Source organism: Vanacampus margaritifer, chromosome 17, assembly GCF_051991255.1.
Source record: "Vanacampus margaritifer isolate UIUO_Vmar chromosome 17, RoL_Vmar_1.0, whole genome shotgun sequence".
Taxonomy (NCBI): domain Eukaryota; kingdom Metazoa; phylum Chordata; class Actinopteri; order Syngnathiformes; family Syngnathidae; genus Vanacampus; species Vanacampus margaritifer.
In genome coordinates, this window is record NC_135448.1 from 9,543,548 (window position 1) to 9,560,629 (window position 17,082).

The 17,082-nt window shown below is 38.5% G+C and overlaps 1 protein-coding gene across 13 annotated transcripts in view; it reads right to left on the reverse strand.

Annotated features, from left to right (window-relative positions):
- myo1g (myosin IG) overlaps positions 1–17,082 on the reverse strand; it is a 124,421-nt gene that overhangs the window by 62,115 nt on the left and 45,224 nt on the right. For all 13 annotated transcript variants that reach the window (XM_077547957.1, XM_077547959.1, XM_077547954.1 and 10 more), the window contains 7 exons: positions 15,013–15,179; positions 14,593–14,800; positions 13,688–13,911; positions 13,462–13,606; positions 9,639–9,743; positions 8,950–9,063; positions 7,303–7,460 (listed from right to left, as the gene is read on the reverse strand). In XM_077547957.1, coding sequence (XP_077404083.1) covers positions 7,303–7,460; positions 8,950–9,063; positions 9,639–9,743; positions 13,462–13,606; positions 13,688–13,911; positions 14,593–14,800; positions 15,013–15,179 — 1,121 coding nt within the window. The remainder of the gene's footprint in view (positions 1–7,302; positions 7,461–8,949; positions 9,064–9,638; positions 9,744–13,461; positions 13,607–13,687; positions 13,912–14,592; positions 14,801–15,012; positions 15,180–17,082) is intronic.

Consider the following 17,082-nt stretch of genomic DNA (forward strand, 5'->3'; position numbering starts at 1 on the left):
TTATTGCTGAAAGTCAAACCACGACGCTAATGAGGAAAAGCACTACACGAATATTTATGGACACCATTGAGGTATTCAAAACATAAAGACTGACATTTAGGCTACATCTAAACTAGTTTGTTTTGATCCACTTTATGTGCTCGTGTGTTCACTTTCTGTGCGGGACTGCTGCCAGTTGGGTCAGCCTTCACTTGGTCAACACGTCATCGTTGTACCAGTTTGTTTGTTTGTCCTGCTTTGGTCTGAGGTCGATTTAGATTTGGTGCATGACTGCTGCTCAAATGCACAAAGAGCTTCTTTCAAATAGAAATTGTTTTGAAGTCAGTAGCCAAAAAGGCTTCAAGATGTCTGGGACACTATTTTATTGAAGAATTTTCACTTTTATTCCACTACATTTATTAACTAAAATGTAGATTTTACTCCAATTTTATTGGTTAAGTATTATGTGAATCCCTAGTTACAATTAGAGCTGTGGTTCTTATTAACCACGTTTCCTATGCGTATTCACTAAACTTTTTTGAAAAATATATAATTTTTTCCCTCAAATTTAATAGGTATCGGGTTTGCTGGTGAACAAAATGAACAAGGGGAACTAGCCTATTCTCCATTTGAGCTATCAAAATGAATCGATAAGAAATCGATTATCAAATTAATCGACAACCATTTTAACTCATTCACTGCCATTGATGGCTATAGATGTCAAAAATGCATTTTAACAATTTCTATTAATTTACAATTTTTTCCCACTTTTGTTAACAAGAGTATGAAAACATAAAATTGTTTTGATTGTATTAGAACAGATATAAAATTTGTGATTAATCGTGAGTTAACTAGTGAAGTCATGCGATTAATCACGATTAAAAATGGTAATCGCCTGACGCCCCTAATTTTTAATTATCTTTTCTTTAAAAAAAAAAAAAAAAGATTTTTTTTTTTTAAATAAAAGATTATAAAAAATGAGGGGTTTCAGGTGATTACATTTTTCAATCGTAATTAATCGCATGACTTCACTAGTTAACTGACGTTTAATCACAAATGTTATATCTGTTCTAAATGTACAAAAAAAATCTAGGTTTTCATCCTCTTGTTAACAAAAGTGGAAAAAAATGTTAAACTAATAGAAATAGTTACAATGAATTTATGACGTCTATAGCCGTCAATGGCAGTGAATGAGTTAATAATCGAGTAATCGTTTTGAGCCAAAGAAGATTGATTATCTTCTGTGTTTAATCAAAATAAGATATCTACAAACATCTGTTTTTACTTTGGAAAACAATGACCAAACCGGTAAAACATCAATCCCCTTTTTTTAAATCACTATATAAATATGAAATACCATCTAAACACCAATCACTGGTTAATAAATGGTTTTGTAATACACTTTAATGTAAAAGTAGAACAAATTCGATTAATCGATTGAACAATCGATAGATGAATCGATTCTAGAAAATATTCTATATTGACAGCACTATTCTCCATGTATTTTAAGGGAGTAAAGTGAGGAAGCTCATTCGCTCAATGCAGCTGTGTCCAAACTATGGCCCGGGAGCCATTTGTGGCCCGCCAACCATTTTTTAAAGGCCCGTGTAGCATATAATAAAAACTATATTTATAGCCTACAGTTGATGGAGACTGCCACTACTAGTATTTAATTCATTTCATATTCTGTAGAGCTTTTCTATATATGAACTATTTACAAGTAAAATTGGAACATTTATGTTCCTATCGCTGTGGTGAATAACTGGTAAGCAAAATTCTTTCGAATTGTGAACCTATTACATTAATTAATTAACTGCTTTAAAAATGGTCTTGTTTTGCTTCGGAATATAAAGATGGGATTTGGCTGCTGTTTGGTACAGGGGTGACTCTAATCGAATGGGATAAAGGGCCGGGCCACCCCTAATATTTCGATTTTTTTTTTGCCTCATCTCATTTTACGATATCTTTTTTTCAAAGTAACTGTAATATATACAATATAAAATTGCTTGACTGATTTTGGTGTATTTAATAAATGAAATTTGTGGCCCTCAGAGGAAAAAGTTTAGACATCCCTGGCTCAGTAGGAAAGATCCAGCCTCGCTCAATGTTTCATTTTGTGCTGCGGCGGCCACAGATGCCGGCACCACATGACCCACCAGGTTGACGGGAGCCGAGCAAGAAATAGGTCAGTGTCTCCACACTATTTACTTCCACCTGGGTTAAAAGCCGTTGCTATAGTTACTCGCCATATGATCCAAACCGCATTACCCCTGATCCTAATCCAAATCAAAAGTTGGAACCAGCAGAAGATATCGAGGGCGATTAAAAGTGGGATTCCGGGGGCGATCTAAGCGATGAGAGGGCAGAACCCCAGCAGCCTCTGAAGTTGGGCCAGACAGACGAACACATCGAGGACAACCACTGAGGGAGAAAAAGCAGAGGAGGAGGCGGGGGGGGGGAGCAGAAACAGACGACGCTATTTCAGGACTAGGATAACGCCACTCACGGCCGAAAAAGTTCATTGGAAACGGCCGCGTTTTGCTCACGTCCGCTTCTAAGTGACTGCACATGAGCTGCGGGTCGGCCAACGAGGTCAGACATCAACAAGTCGGCCAGAGACCAAAGCTAAAGTTAAACCACATTACGGGACTGCTCGCATATGCTCAGAGGTACGATCCTGCGTCTCAGCGCCACAGCAAAGGGAGGGAGGGGTGACCCAGAAGACGGTGATGAATTTAAACCCATCAAGGCTCTTTCCATATTCATAAATGATAATTCAGAAAATGAGAGACGTAGCTCGGGGAAAGAAAGACTACGAGACACTCCACTGCAGAGTTGCAAATCGGCACGCCGGAAAAGTTGACGTGATGACTAAAATCCCCGAATCACCTTTTAAAACAACGAACCCGAGCTTGTCTACTAGGCTGGGACAGATCATACCCTAAATCCCGCCTTGAGCCCACTCGTACTCCCCCCAGCTGTCCCAGCAGATGGTCCACAAGTTCGACCCACTACGCTCCCCCCCATCAACACAATACACACCACTTCTTTGCAAGTATACAGACCAACACAGATATTAGTCACACTGCAAAAAATACAATCCTAAGTAAGATATCATTTCTTAAATTGAACCTAAATTGGCTTATTTTGAATTGACGAGCCAAAAAACGGTATCGGAACAACACTAATTTTAAGAAAGTAGTTCTATTTATTACAGCTTGAAAAATTACTTGTTTTTAGTCTGAAAATACTATTTTCAAGACCGCAGTGGTTGATATGGGGCTAGTATTATTTTCTTATTTTTCAAAATCTTACAGGTCAATTTGAGTAAAAATCTTTTATTCTGTTGGCACATAATTTTGCTTATTTGAATAAAATAATTTTCTTATTTTACCATATTTTTTTTCTTAAATTTTCTACAGTCCATTTTGCAGTGCATGCTCTAAACGGAAAAAGTACTTACAATTGGTTGTACTCTAAAATGTATTACTTTTCTGCCTTTTACATTTAAATTGATAATATTTCTTTCTGGCTTCAATGCAAATCAAGAAGATAAACTTCTTGACAAGGAACACTTTATTTATTTATTTATATTAACATGCCCCTGTTTAGATTTTTTTTTTTTTAGGTCAAAAGAGTTGGGTCAAAAGTAACCCAATTATGGATCAAAAATGGACCGATCCACGTTATGGTTTTTAAATTTGACCCAACTTTTTGGGTTGTTTTACACTAAAAGACCCATTTCTTGACTCAAAGTTGGGTCAAACTGACCCAAGTAGATGATCGGTCCATTTTTGACCCATAGTTGGGCTACTCTTACTTCCAATTCCCTCTGGGTGTCATCTTCTGAAAAGAAAAAAAACTGGGATGGGCAACAATCTGAGAAGCTCCTACATTATTAATTTTTTTTACGACAACCCCCCGCCCCAAAAAGAAAAGTATTATGCACATACACACATTTTGTCCATATTTAACTCATTCATTCGCAGCCATTTTCACTGAAGAAACCCCCTTCGCTCCCGGCTGTTTTACTGGATTATGACTGATTTTGCAAGGCCCACAGAATATTGTGTTCTACTGCTACGAAAACATGGAAAGATTTGAGTCTCTTCTTTCATCAGGAAAAGAAAAGTATATTTGTATCTGTTTCCGTCATTATTCACAAAACTGTTGAAAACACTGGCAAAAAGAGTTTGTTGTAACATGGCCCCTGGCTGATCTCTTATACTCTGCTGCCAACTGCTGGACGTTTTTTGTAATAACTACCATTGCTTTAAGCGACCTCTTCGGGTCAGAAGCCGCATCGAAGCCTTCTGTATGTCCTAGCATTAAAAAAAAAAAAGTGAAGGACAAAGTATTAAAAAAAAACGTATTTATACGTTTCTGGCTTGAACGAGTTAAAATAGTATTTTTGTCATACATAAGTTAGGATGTGCATGGCATCAAAGTTCCCCACCCCTGCCATAAAAGATAGCTGGATCTTTTGAAGGTGTTTAATTTTTGTGGAAATCCTGTCAAAATGTACCCTATGGTTAAATTTAGTATGGAATGTACCTAGAGCAGAAGCGCTATTTCTAATAGTGCGCTGACATTCTGGGCCGCGGTGATAAGAGAATGGAGGTGATGGGAAGAGAAAGCCAGAGACAGACAGAAAGAGGTGATAGGATGCGCGCTGTGGGGGCACGTACAGGGAAGATTGACAGACGACGTGAGGGGGGAACGCGTTTCGCGGAGGGAACATGACGCACTTTGAAATCACATTTTAGCATGTGCTTAAAATCATGTCGTCGCTGACCCAGTTTTAAACGCAGTCAACAGCATAAACTTATATATTTTATCCAGTTCATATTAGAGAAAGAGAACCCCCCCCCCCCCCTTTAGGCCATTCCCCAAAATCCCAATGACATGCATGTGACTTGCATATTCCAATATGTCATTTCCTGAGAGAGGCGAGCGCAGGAGTGTGTCATTCTTTTACGCCGCCAACTCTCCCCTGACTTTGTTTCATAAGTTTCCTTTTGCTGAGCAGCCACATGAAGGGTCACAACCTTTCTTCATTCACCCCAGATGGTGCCACAAAGGCAAAAGAGATGGAGTGTGGGGGAGGGGGGGGGTGTCACGTACTCCCAATGGGTGCCTCCGCAGCACCGCAAAGAGCAACGCAGCTGTCGCGTTGATCGCAAGCGAACAAAAACACACAATCATCTCAAACTAATAAAAGTGCCGGGCCTCGCAAACTGCCCTCCAGACAAAAAAAAAAAAAAAAAAGACATAAAAAGTCAAATAACATGGACACGGGGGAGTCTGTATCGTTTATGTTGCGATGATAACGGCGTGCGAGCGGTTCTCTCGCCGGCGCTGGAGGCCAAGCAATCAAACGCACGCTGCATTATTTCGAAGCGCTAACAGCGTGCGCGGTGTGAAAACATGCAGGGCGCATCTTCCACATGAATGTGGGTCGCCTTGTAATCACATCTATAAACAACATTCACATTTCCAGCGATGGATGTGATGAACGTCAGCGGTAATTCACAACAGGTGCGCACACACGGACTATGACACCATGACGGTGATGAATGCCAAGAATATGATTTGTGACATTAATAGACTTTTTTTTTTTTTTATTGGTTGAGAGGCCTTTGAATGGTTAGAGAGGAAACTATTTGAGTAAAAGGTTCACAATGTATCATCAGTCGGTGTTGCTTCAAAAATCTTTTTAAATAAAAGCAACTTTTTCAATTCAATTCAACAACTGCATGTGCACATGAGGTTAATTAGAATGAAATACTTTATTTAAGGAGAGGAGCGTCCTTGGATTATCTCCTATAGGTGTCAAACTCCGGTGCTGGAGGGCCGTAGTCCTGCAGGTTTTGGATGTTTCCGTTCTCCAACACAGCTGATAAATGATCAGCTCATCAGCAAGCTCTGCATAAGCCTGATAATGATCCTGCTGATTGGAATCAGCTTGTGTTGGAAGAGGGAAACCGCCAAAACCTGCTATAGGGTTTACTCTATCTCAGATGACTTTAGGTGAAAGGCGGACTAAAGTTTTTTGAAGTCTCATCTTAAGACCCACTTTTAATGTATTTCTTTTTTTTCTTATACTTGTATTTTTTATTGACTGTTTTTTTGTGTTTTTTTTTTTTTTATAAAATTACAAATGTATTTCTTTCTTTTTTTATTTTACTTATATTTTAGTATTTTATTGACTTTATTTATAGTTGGTTTTCCTCGATTAAATTTGTACGATAGTGTGTGGATCTTAATGTGCAGCACTTTGGAAACACATAAAATTAAAATGTGCTATAGAAATAAAGTGGATTGGATTGGTCAACAATTCCCACTCAAATTCATACCATCACTGAGTGGATATTGAAAGTAAAGCGAGTGAATATAGTAGTGAATAGATATGATCAGTGGGTCATTAAAAAAATCAGAATAACATTTTAGATAAATTAAAACGCTAATTGAAGTAAATGCAGTCCAGGATGTGCCCCCCCCCCCACCCACCACCACCATTTGTCTAAAAATACAAAATATATTCGGGATGTTCACACGTTTTTCAAGTCTACAAATATATCCACGATTTTTCACGTGCTTTTCAGATCCACAAATCTATCTATGATTTTCACATTTTTGAGATCTATAAATAACAACCAAAATTGTCACATTTTTCTGATCCACAAATACAGCATATCCATGGTCCAGATCCACAAATCAGATTCAGATCTACAAATACATCCGCAAACGTTACGCAGCTTCAAGATATTCACATACACAGATTCCAAACATTCCCGCGGGGAAAGGCCACGTGCATTTTTGAAACCTGTGTGTGTTAACATCTTGAAACTAAATAAATGCAAGTGATCCGCAAACGCACATTCAGCATATTGTCAAGCAGACTTGAATATTTACAAATTATAACTCATGATAAATGCAAAGCTGCCTGAATGGTAACAATCAATCCATAATAGAAAACGGATGGACGGATTATTCGTACTTAACATTGTATGCTTCAGTGAACAGATGGTGCTACTCAGATGCTAACTTCTTTTAACACACCAAGCCATTTCCCCATATGTATAATGGTGATTGCAAATACTGAATGAATATGTCTCTAGGCACTAATAAAGCTGTCTTATTACATAAATGTCCGTTCAAATGACCTCAGTACAATGAGCCACCTAATCCATTTATTTATTCGTCCCATTTAGGGCCCCTCATTCTTTTTTTTTTTCTTTGTTCATTCGGTAATTTTACCGATTTGACATGTCATCATCATTGCTCTTTTTTTTTTCCATTCATTCAAAAAGTATCACTGACCGTGTGAAGTGGTCCGCCAATGTTCCCACCAGCTCGCCCACGCGGTCCTGGTTGGGACAGAGTTCCCCACATTGAAGACACAGTAGAACGTCGTCCTGTGAGGATATGTGCAGCGCCACCATCTGGTCAACGCCGCTAGTCACGCTCAGTCCTGTTAGCTGTGAATATAAACATATAGTCGTGGTTTGACTGGATTTTCATTGCCCGCCGCAGCTAATAAACATCTTATGAAGCCTTGTGAACTTTTCATGAACTGTTTCCATAAGCAATTTTTCCCAATAATGGGGTCAGCTGTGAAGAGATTGATGTTCCTGCCCTGTCAAACCTTTAAATTATTTACTACTTCTTGTTAACTACCCGGCACTGCTTGGTTGCTGCTTCTCTCAGCATTTTAATTGCTCACATGCACCACAAGCAAGATTGACACAGATTCAAATCTATGGGTTTAAAAAATGCCAAGGATTATTACATTATTTTTATTTTATTTATTTATTTTTCTGGACTTTTTTTAATTTAATTTAACCGATTTGACATGTCATCATCATTGCTCTCTCTTTTTTATTTATTTATAAATTTAAAAAAAAAAGATTATTACATTATATGGCATAGTATATGGTCGGGATGAGAATAATGTGATGGATAAAATCAACAGAATATACTGAGAAAAATATTGCCTACGCTTTGAGGACGCTATTGGTGGCTTCGAGCAAGCCACATTCATTTGCAGTCTGTACGCAGAGGAGGGAGCATCTCCAAAAGTTCCCAGTAAAACTACAAAAAGTCGCTAGCTTTGTTGTCATCACTTAAAAAAAAAATAGTAGTTGCTAAATATAGCAACACTGAGGAATCACTCCAGGTCCTAGCTCTGCCCCGGTCGTCAAGGTAACAAAAGCAGGACTGCATTTGCCTGACACAAAAACAGTGGATGCAAACTGTGCTATAATTATTAATCACTTGTGTATTTTGACCAAAGAAAATCCGATTTTTGGAATTGTGGAGTGAAAAAAATGTCTCTTGACTCAAACAACTGTCAACAATCTGTTGTTATCAACAACATCCACATTTCCTGCATGTCCAGCATGTAGTGGTTTTCGAGGGCAAGATAGAGAGAGCAAGATAAAGTGCTGAAAACATGCCAGAGGTTAAACAGCATCATTAGGCAGCAGCAGCAGCACTAGAGCGGCTAAAGATAGCCGCCATTAGACATCGCTGCTCATACTGAGGGTTAGGAGTCGTATCCCGGTCAGACACTAAGAGAATAAACGACTTGAAGAAAAGTAGACCGCTGCTCTGTCATGCCGGAAAGTCATCGCGATGTCTGACAGGAATATAAAGGGCTCGTGTCAAAGGTCAAGGTCAAAACATGGTGATGTGAATGAGTCGGACGGTTTTCAGTCTATTTGTCAGTGCATAAAGATGGCACAGTTGATTTACAAATTTAATGAATGGATCTTATTGTTTTCTACCCTGATACAGTTATTTATAAAAAAAAATTGTGATGTGCTGTTGATAGCAGGTGTGCTTACTCATTTGAACCAAGAAGCAAATTTATCTTCCTTTGCCACTTCCAATATGGCAACTCAGTACTCAAATCAGTGTCTATATATACTGTATATATATCACACATTGTGGAATGTTCATACTTACAGTGTCCAAGGGAGTTTTCTTTAGAACTTTGTACTGTTTCTTTGGCTCTAATTTGTAGAAGCACTTGTCCGTGACCAGCAAACCACGGTCGGTGCTTTTGTTGAACCTATTCACCTAAAGGAAGAGCACACACGCAAGGGTTATAGACCACAATTTGAGATTTTTTTAGTATCACTTCCCAGCTATCAGATGTTCAAGAATCAGATCATTTAACAAAAAAATGGAAAATGCACAAAACAAATCTTGTGAATATAATAATTTCAAGCAGCACCTCGATTTACGGTGGCTGCGCTCTCCATTGTCCTTGATACGGAAAATGCGGCCGTTATCATCCACTGGGAGATGATAAGAGCAAATTCAGCAAAATAATAAGCAGGGCTTCAGCTGACTGCACTTGCTGCTATGACTTTCAGGGTGTGTTTGATTGTTCTTCCTTCTCTTTTTATGCTATTGTTTTGGAGAGTTGAGAATATGAAATGTGCAAAATGTTGTGTTCTAACATAAACATGCTGCTAATGCACTCCAATCTACATCTAAATAGGTTATACCATACTTCACTGTGTGCATAGTCATTTGTTTTTGTTTTTTTACTAGAGAAAGAAACATACTTTTCTTTTTTCCCCTGCATTGACAGTAAAAAAAAAAAAAAAATCTTTGAATCATTTGCATGCATTTCCCATGTGATTCACCTTCCTACAGAAGCCCGAGAAGAGGACTTGACTGTACTCGTCTTTGTTCCGCAGCTCCCGGGAGAAGCGAGCGAAGCCGGAACTGGATTGAGGGCAGTCTCGCACCTGCACAAATCAAAGACTTGTATTATTGTGAGAAAGCAGCTGATGCTAGTGCACGGACCGTACAGGTTTTCATTTCAATAGCTGCTTGTGGGACGCGTATATGACATGCAGTCTAAATTAAAGTGCTGTTAAATTGTCCTATTCAGAGTGGCTTTCATAACCGCAAACATCAGCAGCTGACACCCCCCCCCCCCCCGATGATGCTCATGCAGCCGGGTTGGTAATTCTGGCGAGAGTCTTTAGATAGTAATGGGGGATTTTATTACCTCTATCACTGCAGTGTGGTTATTGTCAGCCAATTATATTATTTTTTTAGATGATACAATTGTCATTCTGTTGGGTTTGGAGAGTTGATGCTACACGATAGCAACACGACACTTTATTCGATGCAGTGAGGTGCCAAATAGGCACACAAAAAAAAAACATTCACATCTTATACTCATCAAAAAAATTCTCATTGAAACAAACAAACAAAAAACTCTCACATTCACACAAAAACTCTCACACGAAAACTTCTCGCACAGTATTAAAATCTCACACTCACACAAAAAACACTCCCGCTTACACAAAACCATCACACGCAACCCAAAAACTCAAGCACAACAAAATAAACACACATAAAATGCTCTCGCACACAAAAAAGAACCAAGTTGCACCAAAAAACAACAATCAACCAAAAAATAACTAATTTACACAAAAAACTCACACATAATCACACCAAAAGAAAGAAAGAAAGAAGCCTCAGTGACACTGCCCCCCCCCCACCCCAAAAAAAACTCATTCAAAAAAAATTATCTTACATACGTTTAAAAAAAAAAAAACGTCACACACAAAAAAATCACAGTCCAGGAAACTCACACACTAAAACTCATACTCACCAAACATCACAAATAATCACACCTAAAAAATGCTCGCAACTGTAAAAAACTCATGCCAAAAAAATTTCATACCAAGAATCCTCTCACACTTCCAAGCACAAAAAAACTTTTCACATAAACAAAACAAAAAAAAGCATTGCCACATAAAAAAGTCACAAAAACACCTCTCACGTGCACACCCAACAACAAAACTTATTTTTCTCTTAAGTCAAAATTGTCTGTGTGAGAGTCAAATATTTTGTGCGAAAAGAAGCTCAAAACAGAAATAAGAAGTCTCCAATGCTAATTGGCTCTGGCGTGCAATAATTCCTTTTTGGGTTTTTTGTTTTAGCTGTATCAAAAAATGAATCGCCAATTTTGAGTTGTAGTTTGCAGCGCAGTTCAACTGCACTGTATAAAACCTTATTTATTTATTTTAAATCTTTTGTAGTTTTGGATAATAGACATACCTAGTATTGGCAGGCAAATTTTCTGCCCAATTTCGGAAAAAAATCCGAAAAATATATAATGTATTACAGGTACATCAATACACAACAACAGACAACTGCAAACATGAGACAAAAAGCCCTTGATGAATAAATTATGCCTGCTTGACATCAGCAAAATAGTTGAAAACAAGATTTTGGAAAGTCTGCCCTTTAAACACAAAAAAAAAAAAAACCTTGAGTCTTTCCACAATAATAATCCACTTATATCAGGAGAATTATTTGTCCTACTGAATGCAATCAACTGCTTGTGACTCAGAACTTTTGCCCTACTTCTTAGTTTTCCTCTCTGTGTACTAGTTCTGTCACCAGGCATACACTGTATGACACGCATTATGTAGGTCTTTGTAGAATTAAGTCCAATCACGTGAAGACGGCGGCCTAAACGAGACTTTGGAGTCACGAGCCGTCACAAACACATGGGAGGAGTGACTCAGGATTGTGCTCACGCTCCCTGAAGGCGTCTCGGGAAAAGCCAGTGGCCGGCAAACAAGCTCAGATTAGTTACTAAAAGAACAGAGTGGGGGATTCATTTTAGGGGGGGGGGGGGGGGCACCGTGCTCACAAGTGCCTCAGTCACATTGTTTGCTTGATAGTTGTCACATGTGCTCCATGTACATTCATAACAGATTATTGCCGAGTCTAACAACACAACAAGACATTTAAGGTTGCATTTAGCATGCAAAGCTCACGTGCAAAAAAAATAAAAAATAAAAAGTGTGAACATTAGGAAATAAAAGGCAATTGATTTTCACAGTCTCTATTTTTAAAGTCACATGGATGTGAGCAGGATACAGTAAAAAGGATTGTGGTGTGGGGATTTTTTTTTTTTTTAAACATTTCAAGAAAACTGTGATCCAAGAGCAGTGATTCTCAAAATGTGCTACGCGTAGCATTAGTGGTACACAGGCTCCCTCTAGTGGTACGTAAAAGAATCATTGCAGAAGTAAGTACAGTTCAGTTGTATTTAATCTTTGAGATACATTTGCAGTGAAGTCAAGTTTCATTTTTCTTTATAATAATATCTTCTATGTACCCCTGGTACTCCAAACACAGCATTATGGTTAATTTTATGTTTGTGGAATTACGAATCAAGCCGCAAAATGCATTTGTTTTTTATCCATCTCAGGGGGCGGCCATTTTGTCACTTGCTGTCAAACGAAAATGACAGCACAGGTAACGATCATGACTCACCTGTATGGTCGTGTGACACTCGCCAGGTGAGCCCTAAGGCACTGTGACGTAATTTTCGGTCGATAGCAAGTGGCAAAATGGCCGCTCCCTGAGATGGATTTTGCTACTTCATTCATATCCTACAAACACAGTATTGTCATACTTGTGTTGAGACTATTGGGGCCACACAAAATATATTGTTGTAAATACATTTTTGGACTTGACTTCCCTTTAATGGGGTTGTTAGATGCAATCCAGTTCAAATGAATCATTTCAGGACTATATGGCTTGCAGTAATATTAAACGTACTTTTTAGTGATTAAAAAAAGTCTTGTTTTTTACGGACACTGAGGCCTACTAGAGTACTGTCTTTCAATATTGGTCATCAGAACACTACATGGAGAGTTTTTTGTTTTTTTTAAGGAGAAGTCAACCTTAAACATTACTTGACAATGTTATCTGTGACCTCACTAGTCTAAACATGACATTCTGATTAACTCATTCACTGCCATTGACGGCGAAAGACGTCCAAAATTCATTTGACCTATTTCTATTAGTTTAACATATTTTTTCCACTTTTGTTAACAAGAGTGTGAAAACCTAGATTTTTTTTTTTTAGGTTTTTATACTCTTATTAACAAAAGTGTAAAACTAATAGAAATAGTTAAAAAATAAGTTTTGACGTCTATAGCCGTCAATGGCTTTGTGAAATTTGAGTTATGCAACAAAACCCAGCCGTTTTTATCCATCTCAGGGGGCAGCCATTTTGCCACTTGCTGTCGACTGAAGATGACATCACAGTTGCTCAGGGCTCAGGCAACGGCCAATCACAGCTCACCTGTTTTCTGAAGCTGAGCAGTGATTGGTTGTTACCTGAAATCTGAGCAACTGTGATGTCATCTTCAGTCGACAGCAAGTGGCAAAATGGCCGCCTTAACTCATATTCCACTAACGCAATAATAACCAGAATACCGTATTAAGACTAAGTGGGGCTGCATAGAATGTATTATTGTCAAGAATTTTTGGGGGAGTTGACTTTCCATTTAAGGGGGTACTGGATTGGTGAAGTGAGGCTAAATCCAAAATTCTAATGTTTTAACTCTGCAAACTTTCTTAGTTGCACCTTTTGTTTTTCCTCAAGAAAACCAGCTGACTAGGCATGCTTGAGTGTGTGATCCTTACATTGGCCAGATAGTCTCTCTCCCAGGCTCTACTGCAGCCCCAGTCTTTTCTCTCCCCGCCAAGATTAGTCAGAGCGGCGACTTTGGCTCGAATCTCAAGCATGTCTGACGGCGGGATTTTCTTCACCATCTGTCTTGCCCACCACCTGAAAACAAGATAAATTGGTGCTGATTTTGAAATAGCCCAATTCAGACAGTAAAGAGAAAGGCCCTTCCAGCGTTCTGACCTGCGATGCAGCATGACTGTGATGGCGTGAAACTGGTTGAGGGTGGCAGGTGGACTCGGCCACTCAACGCTCTTTCCATAGTCGGCCATGTTCCTCACATTGGCGAACCGCTGCTCCACTTCCCGGAAGTGGGCCTTGACCTTGTAACGCTTAAAGCAGCCCATGATGGTGTAAATGGCCCTCATCCGCCGGCACCTCATACGAGCAAGAGCGCCCCGCCATACCTACGTGAATTTTTAAACACGAGAGACAGTTAGTGCCTCGCTGAGCTTTGTGGCATGTGAGCCGTGTGCTCCAAATCCGGAACAAGACTTCTCTGTAGACTCATCCAACTAGGTCATTAGCGAAAGAAAGGAGATGGTAATTTCATTGTAAGTAATTGACTTTTATGTAACTGCGTTCCGCATCTCATTAATTATCCCCATTACTGCTATAGAGAAATAGGATTCAAGCAGGCAGATACATTTCATCTAAACATGACTCCTGCACAGGTTCCACTTTAAAAAGCCAAATTACTACTTTGTAGTGGACGATAAATAGGGATGTCTGGAACATATAATAAAATCAGGCATTAAATGGACGGTCAGACCAATACAGTTTAACTTAAAACATACAGAAAGTTCTGACAGTCAAGCATTTATATGACGCAAATGCAACCAGGGGCGGAGCTACACGGTGGCCAGGGGTGGCCATGGCCAACCCATGTCACTCTTTGGCCACCCCATACCTAAGGGATTTTTATAGATAATTATTATTAATGTTATTAATTTATTTTTTATTGTTTTATATCATTTTTATTTTAGGTATTTTTTATTTATTAAATTAGATTTTATTTATTTATTATAAAATCACAATGGCCACCCCAATGAAATTTTTCTGGCTACGCTCATGAATGCTACGAATACCTTTTGTAAGAAAAGCACCAGGATGGGGATGAGGGCGGCTCGCTCCTGTTCCAACGTGAAGAGAGATCGAGGCGTTCGCACGAAAAGCTTGGTGTGGCCGTACGCCACGTCGTCCTGGAAACCGTGCTGTTTGACGATGGCCTCCACCGCCTCCCGGTCGGAATCCATCAGGTGGTTGGGCCAAGTGTACTCGCAAGTCATTTTATACCTGAGGGAAAGTGACATTGTTCGGGAACCTTTATTATTATTGCTTGCGATTGTTTAAAAATACATGGGAAGAGGACCATGAAAAATAATTGCATATTAAATTGCAGTCACAAAATTGAGACAAAACCCTTGCAATTATTTTTTTTCCAAAAGTGTTCAGCCCTACCTAGCATAGATATGAGTCACTCTTGCATCATCCTGCATCTCTCTTACCTCTGTAAGAAGCGAGCGTAGGGCTGCCTGTAGGCAAAACCCGCCCTGCGAACCATGACGTTCTCTAGGAGGCCCAGGTAGGCCACCTGATGTTGGCAGCGAGCATCATCAAACAGCAACGGGGACTTCAACTCATTTGGTTTTATGCATCTCACGTAGTATGGCTCCTGCAGACAAAGGCGGCTGCTTAGTTGTTTACGGTTCAATTATATCGGTCGTGAAATATCAGTCATGTTAAGTCAACTTAATGCGTCATTAAACGCACAGAACGGAAGGAGGCAGTTTCAATCAGTATGCGACTCTTTCTCTTTAGAATTTTGACTAATTAATTATTTTATTGTAGGCTACAGAAAGAAATGATGAAGTGGCATGCTTGTCATAGTTTGACATTGTTACTTAACAACATATTTGTTCTCTGCTGACTGGCTGTTCAGAATAATGTAATTTTGCTGCCTAATAGTGGGGAGTCCGCTCACAGCAGGTATTAAAGAAAAAATAAATAAAATAATAATAATAATTCTACAAATAGACATAAGGCTATCTGTAATTACCGGTTATTATAATTTACACACTATAATGTAAAATATATAATATAATTTTAACTCTGTTGCTAACCAAAACAGCAGCACCACAAACTTAGGTTAAAGCATTTATTCATTTTTGCTCCATAATTATTTCCTACATTTATTAGATTTTTAATTTTTTAGTACATATTTCATTTTCATTTCAACCATTTATTTCATTCATTTGTAAAACATAAAACAATATTCTTCATTGTTGAATGAAAAGGAGCAGAAAGAAGACAAGCCATGCCACGATTGATAATATTCAAACCACACCATCATTTTTTGATCTACTATTCCTTTTATTTTATTGTGCAAATGTACATACAGTATTTACTGACAGTTTTTTTTCTTTATTTGATTACTTTCTTATTAGAGTTATTTTGTGTGATTTGATTCGATTGTCTTGTCAATCACCTCTGAAGCAATTTGACAAATGCACTTTCCAAATGAAGTGCGATTGATGGACACTGATTGTTAACTGTGATTGACAGACATGTGTAAACGTGACCTCTGGAAATGCAAAGCAGCTGAAGCTAACATATCGGTTTATTAAAAGCCTGTTTTAAGTGCGGTGGAGTAGCAGACGAATGCCTTCACATCAACACGGCTCTCCAAGGGACGCAATGACTCGTTATGGAGTAGCTATGCTCCCTCTATGTAGAAACAAAGTGGGCACTCAACAGTGAAATCAGTGATGCTATTGCATGGTTAAGCCATGTTTCATTTAAATTCTACAGTTTCTATTCTTTTTTTTTTTAAGGGTGGATTGATGGTACGACGACTGCTTGTTGGCTTCGCTCCCATTTCTTAACCCTGGAGAACTCACAGGGTCAAATTTGGCCCCTATAAATTCTGCTACTCAAATAACAAAGACCTTTTTTTTTGTTTTACAAATTTAACTTCACAAGTCCAGAGTGCCACTTCTGACCCCTGCATGGGGGCATCTAGTGGATGAATACTGCACTTACATGAGCCAGAGTGGTGGTGACAAGATGGCTAAAATGCAACAAATAAAACAAAAAAATTATATTGTTCAATGTAGCTGTGTATTTGATTGATTAGTTTCTTAAATTTTAAATAGTTTACTGACAGTTTTTGTTATTCAGATTTTTCGAAATGATACCCCTTAAATCCCAAAGGGTCAAATTTCGCCCTAATCCTAAATTAGGGAATAAATTGAAAAAACATATATTTTGGTGTTCAGTGAACTTATAGCAGTCATTTAATGTATAATTCATAATTTTCCAAAGAAGAAAAGGGTTCTTGGGTTCTCCAGGGTTAAAGGTCATATATGGATAACCTGACTTGCTTATATTCTCATATTTGGGTCTCTGGAGTGTCTGCCCATCCATCAAGTGTGAAATTAAACAACCAAGTCATTTTTTGTGACCTGGCTATATGTCAGTATTGAAGAAAGCCAATTAGCATACAACAGCTAAGGAAAAACAGAAAAACTAAAGTGAGGCATGTATTTTTTACAGTGTGGGAGGAAACTGTAGTAGTA